Source organism: Amia ocellicauda, chromosome 16 (genome assembly GCF_036373705.1).
Source record: "Amia ocellicauda isolate fAmiCal2 chromosome 16, fAmiCal2.hap1, whole genome shotgun sequence".
Classification (NCBI taxonomy): Eukaryota; Metazoa; Chordata; class Actinopteri; order Amiiformes; family Amiidae; genus Amia; species Amia ocellicauda.
The window spans coordinates 4,179,492-4,193,925 of NC_089865.1; the positions used below are offsets into that span (position 1 = coordinate 4,179,492).

At 40.8% G+C, this 14,434-nt stretch overlaps 1 protein-coding gene across 1 annotated transcript in view; it reads right to left on the minus strand.

Annotated features, from left to right (window-relative positions):
* dpp10 (dipeptidyl peptidase like 10) overlaps positions 1-14,434 on the minus strand; it is a 101,311-nt gene that overhangs the window by 37,045 nt on the left and 49,832 nt on the right. Inside the window, exons 4-5 of the mRNA XM_066688046.1 lie at positions 2,944-3,038; positions 874-948 (exon numbers count right to left, since the gene is read on the minus strand). Of these exons, the coding sequence (XP_066544143.1) occupies positions 874-948; positions 2,944-3,038 (170 nt within the window). The remainder of the gene's footprint in view (positions 1-873; positions 949-2,943; positions 3,039-14,434) is intronic.

The following is a 14,434-nucleotide window of genomic DNA, read 5'->3' on the forward strand; positions in this document are numbered from 1 at the left end:
CATTTTGTTTTCCTTTTTTATTGCTTCCCCACATTGTTTGGATGTGGAAAGTGATGAGTCCACGTAGACTCCTAGGTCTTTCTCATGCATTTCTTCTTCCAGTTCTATTAATTGAGGTGTTCAATGTTATGAGACAGCAATTCAACAATATGTGAAGGTTTAGAACCCTGTGTCTGTGAAAGCCTTGAATGAAAAATAATAATGTGGTTGAAGGTAAACACATAAATGATGTTATAACGTTTTACACTTATTACAGACAATAAATGTCTCATACATGTCCCAAATACCAACACATTCCTCATAGACATCATTATAAAGTGATTTTACAGTCTAGGCTACTCAATTATCACTTTTAAATGTATTCTGTATCTAAGCATCTCAAAAGAAAGAAATTAAATTGAATATTAGTCAGTGAATCACCTCTGACTGCAGGCTTTACTGACGGCCGACGCTGTAACAGGTTGCCCCAGTTATTCAGTCTCCGAGATACTGGATATAGACAGCTTGCTAATCACTGTGCGTCTGATGCCGCTCAACAGCCATGCCCCCTTGACACGACACTTCACACCAACTGCCTTGAGATGCAGACCTTCTCCCATGCTAGATTTTTATTTCCATTAGCAAAAATGACCCTACCCCATGCTCTCGTTCGACAGAAATCCACCCACAGCCACAACCTTCCTTGTTCCCTGACCTACTGGAAGACCAGAGACAGGATTACCTCTGAACATCAGTTCCAACCATCTGCTATGAAAGTCGCCCGCCAGATAGTTGCTCGGGGATTAGTGTCGCCCATGACATATTGCAACCTCTTTAGACATTAGAGACTGCAGTCTGGTAAAACCTGAGGTAACATAAGGTACCATATCTTACCTGCGTCACATGGTAAGCAAGGAGTGCAAATTTCAGGTCTGGAGATACTGCATATTTTGTCGCTGTGGTATCCACCTAAAGGACGGGAAACAAATGAAAGGGTGAATGGTCATCTGAAGGACTTAAGTACGGAAATAAATGGAAATAAATAAATAAATACTGGAATGCTTTGATCTGGGTTCAAATGTAAACATATAGTATGAAATATCTTGCCTGCCAAAAGCAAAATCCTATCATTCTTTCACATAAACATCTGTATCTGCTAGTTAACACGGGCTTCCGCAATCCGTTGGTGCTCTGTGGTGGAGTACTTGTTCACAACTTATTTCAACAAGCCGAGTGAATAACGATCTGTATCTATATGTATCTGCATCTATATGTCTTCATCTGAAAGTGCTTCAGGATGCAGAAAAGAGCAGCGACGGACGCCTACGGAGACTCGCAATGAAATGTTGGTGTTTATCACTGTCAGGGAACATACAGAAATAGCTTTGTAGGGAAGTCACACCAGTAACAACCACAACACACAAAGCAGATGGAAAACGCTGAAGAGTACAGTCAGAATCCGTCACGTTAACTCTCGTTAGGGGTGAATGATTACGATTTTCAAAAATCCCTTCGCTAATAATGTGGGACAATGTTCCAACAAGCAACTGATACAAGTGAAAAAAGTGAATAGGATCTGTCAAAATAACCTCACAACACCATTAGTGGCATTCAAAGGTAAAGCCTTAGTATCACAAAACCAAGACAGCAAGAAACACACAATGTATAACAAGTAAAAGCCTTTTTAAAAGAACAGGAATGCAACACTATGAAACAAAAGTAACAATCCGAAGAACAGATGTCTCTTCTCTTCCAAAACTTTCTTCAGAATAACAAGAAACATATGGAGCTGAAGATTTGTCTTGTGCAAACTACTCACTACAGCTGCTGCATTGAAACTCATATATTTATGAAGTGCAGAACTCAGTGGGGTGGAAACTAAGTTTAGCAATGCATTATCTTCTAATATTTGTCCCTTTCCATGTAATGTAAACGACCTCTGTACTAATGCACCTCTCCAAAATTTGGAGCCCAGCACAATCAAAGAGGTTAATGACAAGGATAAATCATGATGTGCGCAGTAGAACAATTTATAAATATGGATGATGGTGGGGAGCTTGTGACAGCTCTGGAGACGGGAACAAATATCTGCAGATTTCTCAGGTCAAAACAGAGAGACCTTTAGTCGAGTACCTCAGAAACTGGTCACAACCCTCTCCCGAATAAATTGTCTTAATTCCGGAGTTATTTCCAAGCGCCGTGACTCACTCGTTGGCTGCTGGCTGCTTGATATTTCCCTGTCCTGACCTCTAAGTGAAATGGTAGCCAACTCCGTCTGATCCACTCTAAAGCTCAACCCTAAGGTGATGTAGAAACACTCGAGAGAGAGGAGAGAACATGGAAGTCAGTGAAGTCGAGGCCAAGCGGAGAGAATATTTGCATTTTTCAGTATGCACCATCGCTTCCTAAAACACCTCTACTGGGAAGCTGAAAATAACAACAACACTAATTTTGGAAATGATCTATTTATGGTGTTTATATTAACTTACAAAACTACCCACATAAATCAATAACTACCCCTAAATATGGACGCATTAGCAGCGGGGCTGTTTTCCTGCCAACTCCTTTAAGCGCTGTTATTTTCTTCTCATCTCATTAGTCGAGGTTACAGAGATAATTTTCCACTGCACCTAGCTTATATCTATAAATGAAAAGCTGCTAAAAATCTCAAGCGACTAATTTCTTCATAAAGAAAAGCAGGTGCGTCTCGGTTAAGGCAATTAATATAATGTTGGTGGATCTAAATTGGATGCCTTTAGCTGTGTCACTCAGCTTCAGGATTGATTTACCTAAGCAATTGCAGATAATAGATTAACAGATCAATTTATAGATGTTCTTTCAGAAATGTAGAACAGTGCAACTCACCTATATTGTATCTGACATAATAGATGGCAGAGAGAAGAGAGAGAGAGAGAGAGAGAGAGAGAGAGAGAGAGAGAGAGAGAGAGAGAGCATTATACTTACAAACACACTATTTTCCAGTAAAATCCTGGTCTCATTTGTTGTCACATTCAGCATAATGACATCCCCATTTCTGTTTCTGTACATGACCACTGTATCTGTAATATGGAAGAGAAATAAGAGAAAACACATCATAAGTTTCAGACTCTGCAGGACATTGCAAACATTACATATCAAGCCTGAACGCCTTGTACTCAAGACTCAAGAGTTAGGTGTGCTCAACGCTTCTGCCTTGCATTGAGCTGTTTAAACAATACTGATCCTCGCCTCTGTTTTTTCCCTTTGAATAAACATGGTTTATCCACCTACAGTGCTTCATGTGAAAGGTCATATCAACCACATAATTACCGCAAAATGTAATTATCAATAGCACTGTGTAATTATACAGAAATAGGTCTTGGCAGGGGTTATGATAACATTTTCGTAGCGCCTCTTCAAATGCACTGTATTCCTTTTCACCTCCCCTTTGCCTCCAACATGTCAACGAATGTATTCATACTTTACTTCTCAGCCTAGAGAAGACCAAGACCTTGCTTTGTAAAGTGACACAACTCGTTTGTGTGTTTTGTCCGAGTGAGCTGCGCTTGGTCTTGCGTTGATTGATGGCGCGGGGTCTAATTACAGAGCCCTGAAACTGGGGGTCTTCATTTAGCCACTATTATTACTGTCACTACAGATATCTGATACAGGAGGAGAAGCCAACCCAGAGAGAATCGAAGGTAGAACTTAAATCGGTTACTGTTGATTAAAAGCTAAAACGTTTCTTTAGATAACAGCAATCCCTTTATGATGCTGGATCAAACTCAATGGTCCCAGATGGACAATTCCACAAAAGAGGTTCATTGCATCGTAGACAGAAATGGGTTGATGGTTTAAATTAACTAAGCATTTAATGATAATGATTGTGTGTGGCTATTGTCAAATTTAAGAGTATAAGCAGTGATACACCAATCAGCCATAACATTATGACCACTTGCCTAATATTGTGTAGGTCCCCATTTTGTCGTCAAAACAGCCCTGACCCGTGAAGGCATGGACTCCACTAGACCTCTGAAGGTGTGCAGTGGTATCTGGCACCAAGACGTTAGCAGCAGATCCTTTAAGTCCTTTAAGTTACGAGGTGGGGCCTCCATGGATCGGACTTGTTTGTCCAGCACATCCCACAGATGCTCGATTGGATTGAGATCTGGGGAATTTGGAGGCCAAGTCAACACCATGAACTCGTGATTCATCAGACCAGGCCACCTTCTTCCATTGCTCTGTGGTCCAGTTCTGATGCTCACGTGCCCATTGTAGGCAATTTCGGCAGTGGACAGGGGTCAGCATGGGCACCCTGAGTGGTCTGCGGCTACGCAGCCCCATACGCAACAAACTGCGATGCACTGTGTGTTCTGACACCTTTCTATCAGAACCAGCATTCACTTTTTCAGCAATTTGAGCTACAGTAGCTCGTGTGTTGGATCGGAACACACGGGCCAGCCTTCGCTCCCCACGTGCATCAATGAGCCTTGGCCGCCCATGACCCTGTCGCCGGTTCACCGTTTTTCCTTCCTTGGACCACTTTTGATAGGTACTGACCACTGCAGACCGGGAACACCCCACAAGAGCTGCAGTTTTGGAGATGCTCTGACCCAGTCTTCTAGCCATCACAATTTGGCCCTTGTCAAAGTCGCTCGGATCCTTACGCTTGCCCATTTTTCCTGTTTTTAACACATCAACTTTGAGGACAAAATGTTCACTTGCTGCCTAATATATCCCACCCACTGACAGGTGCCATGATAACGAGATTATCAGTGTTATTCACTTCACCTGTAAGTGGTCATAATGTTATGGCTGATCAGTGTATGATGGAAATATGGGGGAAAGGGGGTCAAGAATATGAGAATAAAGGTACAACTTGATAAAATACAATTAATAAAATGAACTGGTGTAGTTTTCCACGCTTCAAACCTGTCTACGGTGCCAATAACTGGGTTTCTTCGCCGCAGGATTTTTTGTTAGCCTTCAGTACAGTAAAATATTTGATATAGTGCAGCGAAGACTTGTAAAAACATTATCTTGCCCGAATCTCTGTGAGTTTTATCAATCACAGGCTCCGGTGTGTGCAAGGAGATAGAGGAATGATTTATTACAGCCGAGACGCAACAAAGACTTTGATTCCATTAGAAGCTGCAGAATTAGAACAAATGAACCCGTGGATTCGCTCACCACTAACACTCCGTACTCACATTGGGTTTCTACTGGATGTAGGTTACACTGTCAGTCCTGGGCTTCGATTAGGAGAGGGGACACGGTCTCTTGAGTCGAGTGATGGGTCGGTAAGGGCATTTGACAGATCGCTTGAGGCTTTTGACAGCGCACAGTCACTTGAAAAGCTCTTACATATTCATGGCTGTTAAGAAACGTATTTCCAAAAGAACGGTCTCAAATGGGATTATAATAGGGAACAACCTAGTTTTTTTTTTACAATAACATCTGAAGTTTAAAGATTATCCACTGCACAGGAAGGGAAGGGCAACATGACCAAGGGGAGTGTTTTAGCCATGACTGACACCACGATGGTTTCCGTACAAAGGTGCGGTACCTCTCATGCAAGAACACCAAAAACCGCTCAGATAAAAAACGATGAAAGAGAAGAAAAGGACAAGAAGAGGCTTATTTATTAAATCACAAGTTTTCCTTTCCAGATTTGTAGCAGGCAAGGTCACACTGTGCACAGCTTCCCCTTGATTACCAAACATAATGGGCCACGTCTCCCTGCATCGCATCCGAACACAGGCGCAGCACCGGCAGGCCAAGCTTGTCTCTGACGGGGGGGAATCTGTGAGATGTCATTAGCACCCCTCTCCCGCGCAGCCCGTGGACCCAGCCTGCCCTACGCCAAGCCCCTGTCGGTGATCCCGAAGAGCAGGTCGAGCCGCACACCTTCACCCCCAAAGTCCCCAAAGGAATTAAAGTAATAAATACCTCTGCGGTGCTTTTTTAACCACTCAGCAGACTCTCTGCCGTGGTGACTTAGTGGTGTCCTTGTGTTCCTCTATAATGCCTCAGAATTGGGAATCATAGCCTATATTTTCACTTCCGACGCTTTGTGACAAAAAAAACCAATAGAAATAACATCTCAGACACAAAACCTTGCCATAAACACCCGAGAAGTGCCGAACAGGATGGGTAAAGGCCCGGCAACACATGTGCACCCTGTCTATGCATATGAAACCTCTGCATGAACATCTGTACGAGATCCTGAATGTTACAAGCAGGTATCGTTTAAAGCCTGTCATTTATTTCAACTGATAAATGTAAACACTACGATGTACAAGTTTGCTGTTAGTAGTTGATTCAAAATTGTGGTTTAATCCGTCCTCATATATTGGCAAATTAAAATGTATAAAGTATTCGGTATTTACCAGACAATTAAAAGTCACATATTGCTGTTAGTAATGTTTGACATAATTAATAAAATTACTGTAATTCTGTATCACTGGAGTAAATATGAAAGCGTAGTTCTACTCCTAGATGAGGCGGTGTACTCAGTAAAAGAGCTGATGCAAGACGTGTCTGCTCAGGGAAAAGAGAGAGAAAAAACAGTGTAGCAACAGAAATGTTATGAAGACAGCTTGAAATGAAAAATGTTTTCCTTGCAATCCTTGGAAATTTGCAATGTACCGAAATTTTGGTAAATCACTCCCTCGGTGTAGAACCTGGGGCACTTTGCGGAAAGAAAGAGAGGGGGAACTAAATTGGGCATTTCCACTAGAGATACCATCGTCCTGAATTATTTATTTTGGTTTAATTTTATTTCCCCACTTAGCCCATCAAGAGAAAAACAAATCATACAGCGTGCACATTTGCCTGCAGGAAAGGCTACTGCATATCAATTATGCGTCTTGTCGGTTGACCAGGGGTCGTTTTGAGCAGCGGGAGGCTTAGAGATCATCTCCAGAAAACCTTGACATTGGCTGACCTCGAGTAAAAGTGATCTTCATGGGGAGCAAAAATGAACAATGCACTTGGTAAGCTAGTCACATTATGATGCACTTCCTGCAGACCACCTCTGAATCAGATTGATATACCTGTCATTGGTACAAACATCTCTCCAACACTAACTGCAATAGTGGGGAAACTACATTACAAAATAAAAATGCGATGGACGCTGACGTTTGTCCGTTTTTATGTATGTTTGTTATTTGTTACTTCTCTGTTTAGTGAGGGATTGTGTTAAACAGAACCAGTAATTATAGCTATGGATGTAATATCTGTTCAGAACTAAAATAAATATTATATTTAAACATTTAGTCAGACAATTATACATTCTGTTGGAAGACGCTTCCTGGCAGCCAACTGGAAACACAGTTGCAGATGTTTTGCTCTGTAATTGAGCTGACCTTTGAAATGGAGCTCACGGTGGTGAAAATTGCAAATAATATTATTTCCGTCGTTGATTCTGAAAGCTTTTTATTTACTGCCGGAATATAATGCTGTTTTTTTCCGTTCTGTTCCTGATGAACAACATTACTTATTAAAAAAGTTTGCTGATGTCGTTGACAACTTGTTAAGTTGCACTATTCAGAGAGGCTTTGCCCTTTCGATAGATTTGTTTTCCTTGCACCTGCTCTGCAAGCCATGCCTTGATATTTTATAAAGTGTCAATCTCAGCTGATAGATTTATAGACAGATTACATATATATGACAAAAACACAACAAATAAATGGATCTGAGAGGAAACACAGGTGTCTAACTTCATTGAAAGAGTGAAAATATCTAAATGGCAAAAGGATGGACACCTTTCAAGAAGAAAAAAAACAAAGATGGACAAAATAAGCAAGAGAATGCATCCCAAGAGATGAAAAAGACAGAGAAGAAGACCACATAAAAGATGGGAAGATGGAAATATCTCGAGGGCTTCATCCAGCAGTGCATCAATAGACTGCTTATAAATAAATAATACTGATAAACATAGGTGAAGAGAGACTGACAGCTAGATAGATACGACAGATATTTATCTGAATTCATTTACATTAAAAGAAGATTCCCAGTGACTGAAATGTATACATCGGTTGTATGATTTTTGTGCAAAACAAAGTTGCTTCTGTAAGGGGGCGCAAAACAGGCTGTTACGTCATACAACGGCAACAGAGACAAACACACAAGAAAGTAATTACGTTTTTCCATTTATGAAAGGCAGGGCTATAATCATCTTTTCATTGCACTTGTGTGGTAATAAATAATTTCCTATGGTGATAAGGGAAAGAAAGAAACGATGACACTTTGGAAATGCTGCTAAAGAGCGCGCTCGTATGGCTTTTGTTTGTTCAGTCCAGAAGAACTAAAGCCAATATTGTCATTACCTTGATTAATATTTAATCAAGGAGAGGGGAAATCGAGACGGGGGGAGGCTGGTGGATTTCAGATAAACAATGGTAAGTACTTCACTGGACGGATGCCAGGATGAGTTTACTACACTCTCTCCATAAGGTAACACTGCGAACTTTACTAAAACCTTATTCTTATTCAAGTACTGTAAGTTTATAAGGTTTTAAAGAAACAATGAACGCATGTGGCTAATTAAAAATACATTTCTTTAAACTGACACCACACAATCCTTTCACTGTAACTGTGTCTTCAATCTGAGAAACTAACTGAATTGAAAATGATATAACTTTTGCTAGAAAGTACAGTTTAAGGCTAAAATAAAAATCTGATGTTCGCATCAATTGTTCTCAAGTCGTAAAATAATGTATGCGGTGGAGCACACAGTCTGAGTTGTTCTGATTGTGTAGATAAAGGCATCCATGCTGGGCAGCTATTATAATTAAGATATGGCTTCCACGATGATTTCTACAGCACAATAATAAAGATGGGAATGAGACACTCCATAAAGCAAGGAATACAGTGAGGGGGAAAATCAGTAATGCCATTTCCACACATCGTACTGCCAAAACATCACATACTGAGGTGTTTATTTAATGTATTTATGTATGCATCCATGCACATTAGCTCTCAAACTGAATGATGTAAGATAGTAGCCAACATGTGCCCAAATTGGATCAGTTCAACACCAGATCAAATTTAAAACTGTCCACTCTTACTCGACAACATGGTGGCATCTCATTCCTGGACTCCCATCTTACGTAATTTCCCTCTGAGAGAAACAATGCTTCAGTAACCGCTGAGTATTTGTTATCCTCGAGTGGGTAGTTCAGAAGTTTTATTGTGTCCATTTGTCCATTTTACTATTGTGGCCAAACAAGGCATTTGAAAACAGAACACCGGTGGAATATTTACGGCTTGGGAAAACACTAATCAAACTGATCAGATGAAGGAGAGACAGAAACGCAGCATTGAGATGATAGCGGAGCCACAGCTGGATCACCGTCTACACATCTGCGTTTCCACTTCAAGCGACACTTCCACGAGCCGCACAGCAGAGCCATCGCCTGGGGACAGGAGTGTGGCGTGGTCTGACGTTTTGCTCTTAAGTACCTACAAGTGTATGGAATAGACTCACATACCGAACAGATGGCACTAGGTAGAGTCAGAAATGAGTCGGACAAGGCGAACCTGATGGGCTGGAAACGAGAAAACGACACACGGAACGGGCATCTCCCTGCTCTGATGTGTCGTTGAAGATGTTGTGAAGCTTTAAAGAGAGCACACATCGCCTTCTCTGTACTTGAGTTCCTGTCTGATGCAGCTGATTCCATCTGTGCCACAAAGACCTGGGAATCAAAGACCAGCACAGCGACCCCCGAAAGCCACGGAGAATATGTCTGGATACTTATTTTAATAATGGGGAGAACAACTACAGGAAATGAAAAACAATAATCGGAGAGGAACAGTACACACGCACACGCACACACACACACAAGTAAGATATCCAGGCAGGCACCAGAGGAACCTGTGATGTAATGAAATCAAAGAAGCGGTTCTCAGATACAGAGGGACTGTGATATATCTGGGAAGGAGGGCTAATCTTGCATTCTGGGGAAAGCTGAGCTGCTGGAGAACTCACCGAAAGCTTAATCAAATTGATATTCTACATTTCAACTAATATTACATCAGCACTTTTTCATGATGTCTTCTCACTCAGGATTTTATCAGGCTGCCGCAATACATCACTGTGTGGCCGATATCGTTATACCGAGTCTGTGAGGTGCGTTTGTTTTATGGAAACAATATAAAACACCTTGAACTTGAACATATTTATGTGTTATTGCTTTTGCTGAAAAAGGAAAAAGTATTCAATCTTTCATCTTTAGGCTAACTGAATCACTAAGCAGTTGTATTTTAATGTCTATAAAATGTCAGATCCCCATTCTATCGTTAACAACCACTTCCCCCCAGCATAACGAGCAATTCCTCCGGGAAAGATTCATATTTCGATGAAGATGATGACAATGAAGTACACACATTTAACATGGCTGACGTCAATGTCTGGGAAAAAAGAAACAATGTGCACATATGTTTATTAGCATATTACTTTTCCTACGCTGTGGACAGAAATTAATTAACTGGTGGATCGGGAATAAGTTTCAGAATCTCGAGGCATATTAAAACAAACGGCCAGGTGGCAACTCCCACTGATGCACAGACTTCCAACTGCTCAAACCTCTTCTCATCTCCTACCTGAAACCCCCCAGTAAATACCACAGCAATTTGTTTCGTTTGAAGAGACACTGTGGCAACTCACATGATTACCGAAGCTGCACTTTAGCTTGAGTTAGTTTATTCAGCTTCTTCTTCTTCTTTTTTACATATTAATGAACTACTTCAGGAGAATAAATAACTAAACAAATGAATCGCACTCAGCTGGAAAGACAGATACTTATATTAATATAGTCCAGACACATTTAGTGCAATATGGTTGTCTAAACGCCTCCAAATGCAATTGAGAAAAAAGCTGTTCATTAACAATATTGATTTGAGTTATGTTTGTTTTGGTTCCAATTTGCATAAACAGCCTGCTGCGAGGTACGGACCGCTCCTAGCTCAAATCATTGTTACGCCATTAGAGTCATAATATAGCAACAAATTACTGAGAGAACCAAACACACATCACGGCAACATTGCTATCCTATCCATCTGTATATGTCACCCTGACACTGAGAAATAACCTTTCCAAATTAAAGTTGATTTTTTTTATTTTCGACGGTTGAAAAGAAGCCAATAACTCAAGCGTTTTATCTTTTATATGCCAGGAAATCAGGTTCAAAGTCACAATTACTCTACAGTACATTAACATGAAGCAAACCAGTTAAAACAAGAACACGTCCATTATAAAGTATCTTGAGGTGGGTGTTTTGGAGCTGAGCTTAGATATATGATATAAAAGCCGTTGGAAAAAAACAGACGCAATTTAGGAACTATAACACTTTTCTGTTCCAGTGTTGTTCCTGACGTGCACAATCACTCTGAGAAAACCCTTGGCAAGTTTTGCTCGAGTAGAAAAGCTCTGAATAGCACCCTGTCACTCTTGGAGTTGCTCAGTGGCTCCCATGTCAGGAGAATATTGTGATCCCGCAGGAACGGTCAGTTCAGTTTGGGCGGCTGACCATCTGCGTTGACGTCTGGGATGATGAGCTTGTACTTGATCACATTGCTAAGAACAGCTCTACAACTAGTCCAAACACATCATCGGTGAGGTGGGACTGCCTATTAACATGACATTCAAAATGTAACACAACTCAAGACATGAAACCCCACCACTGATGGCCTGTCTACCTCGTCACACACCATCTATTCGATATTGCCAAGTCTTTTGTACGAGCTCACACAATCTTAAAGCAGCACATTGTGTCTTCCATCTTTGTAGGACAGGGGTTCCCAACAAGGTCCTGAAGGAGCCCCTACCCTGCTGGTTTTTTAGCTCTCAATTACTTAACTGAAAGCTTAATACATCCCTAAATCAGAGCCTTTTAATTATTTTAGGGGTTTTTAGTTAAGTATTGTGATGGGGTCTACATTCCCAATCGTGAACTGGGAGGCTCTGGGACCCTGGGGATTGAGGGAGGCACACTCCATCTTTGGTAAGGAGGCTGAAGTCAAGGCGGCCATGTTGGTAGAGCTGCTTCAGGGTGTAATAGGTCATTGTGGGATGGGCTTAATGGGATAATTGGAGACACTTGGTGAGAATCACTTAAAGGCAGATGTGGGGGGTGGGGGACAAAGGAATAACAAAGGAGAATGTGAGGAAAGAGAAAAGCGAAAAGCAAAAAGCACGGTGTGGTCATGTGAAAAAACACTAATTTTCTTCTGGGTAAACAGTCCTAGCTGTCCCTGGTGAGTTTAGTTAATCTGTGTATAGGTGAGGACCCAGAGGCGGGTTAGGTTTGTTTGTTTCTTGTTTTTTGTTATGGCATTCATGAGTCCTAAGCACAAAGTCTGCTCTTCCTATCCGATTTTGATTTTATATGCTCTACAGTGTTTCATTAATTGCCAAAAAGGCATATTTAAAGAGATAATCATATACTGGTTAATTTCAAAGCCAACATTATAATAAAACAGTACCTGTACTCATTTTTACATCTCACTCCGGCCTACTGTTGATGTGAAGATGCTTTTTATGTGGATGTAAACATGTCTCATTAATCAATATATTTATAAAACAACCTGCATTTGCTTTGTCCAGATAATTCTATATGTGTACAAATGCACCACCATTTTACTCCAGTCCTTTCTGCCTATTCATCAGCTATGGCTGGTCTTTTTACTGAGAACTGATCCTTCATTCGATTTTTCTCTTCCTTTGTCATTCTTTCCCGGCACATTTGTATCTCTCAAAGAGCATCTTCAAATGACTCTCTGAAGAGACACCCTGGTTTCTAAAGTGGTGTTTTATTCATACAGCAGCATCTTGCATAGTATATTCAAAGCAGGCAGGGAATAAATAGGCAGAAATGCACCGAAGCATCACAAAGTGCTGCCTCCAGGGAATCAGGCAGGGAATTTAAAACAGGCTTGTGGAATCGTTTTGAAAAGAGATTCCACCAAAACTCTCCTGTGATGAAACAAATAATAAATAAATATATATACAGAGACAAAACCCTGTGTCAACCAAATAAATAAATAAACCATACATTACACTAAACCTTTGCTGTGTCACAGTTAATATCAGTTTAATTAAACAGTTTACAGTAGCAATTTGATGATAACATTTATGTACGCCACGTGTGTCTTATCAATTGGGGCTGTTTTGTGGGTATTTTTTCCCAGCAGGTCTTTTATTGGTGGTCTGTTTGACTGTCATGTAGTCCTCCAATAACTAGGGGTCAGCTTAGACCTTAAATATATCAATATTTTGAAGGATACCCCTATCCAAAACCAAAGTAAAACTCAATAATTTATCCTAACACTTAACTGATACTCACAATCTTTACTGTGATGCTACACTGCAGTGTCAACTGTATCCAATCAGTAGGTTACAATTGAAACGCATAATCTACACATTTTCAAATTGCATGTGTGCGCCCAGCACAGAGTCTGTTTTGTTTTGAGGTTGAAAGTGGCACAGGTGGGTGGTAGAGGTTGGCGTGCCACACAAAATTGTGTTTGAAGTAGGCTTTCAATAACAGTTCAGCTTGGAAATCAAATGCAAGGGCATCAGACACCATAAAGGTGTCAGTCGGGTCGTTCTCACTCGCATGTGGAGTTATCGATCTATATGCTCAAAGCGGCGACCCCCGATGCAACTTAATGAAGTGTCTGTCTAACAGGAAAGGGAAAAGAACTATGTGACACTCAGCTTTGAAATTGCCACACACCTACATGTGCACAAATCAGGAGCCTGAGAGTGTGACTTCAGGTGTCATTTGTCCCATTGAAGACATGCAGCCTCACATCTTTAAGTTTTAACCACCCCTCTGTTTGACTGATTGTATCGAGTGCTTTTTGTAGCGGAGGGCCTTTTCTTGTTATGTCTCCGAGCGTTGAAATGGCTGTCACACTTAAACACCAGGATTTGCATTTAATCACACAGAGGATCCCATGCCAGTCAGGGACCGCTGTGTTTATTATGGTAATATCGAATCCGTGCAACAAGACAGTCAGGGTTTTCTTGTCGCCACTCATCCATGACAGTGTCCACAGCACAGCAGCCTAAAATAGCGTGCAGCGCCTCATGCAGAATGTTGCCTCCTCCTTTTTTAAGCCTTCAAAAGAAAGTAGTATGACGTTTTTCACCCCCCAGTGTTATTTAAGGCAATTAAATTATTTGCTCAATAAATGATGAACATATACAATATTTGTGGTTTTCCTGAAGTCTAAGATAATATGAATATAAAATGCACTAATTTAATTGTAGAATATTTAATTTGTGGATATAACCCATTCATTAAGACATTGTTTAACTCTCTGCTTGGAAGCTGACTACCTGCCCACTTTGTGATGATCACTGCACTTTTTTCCCACCATTTCATTTCCCATAATGCTTGGAAAATGTCTTTGATTACAACAAACATCTTTTTGTCATTTTATGCAAGACATTTTAAACGACAGT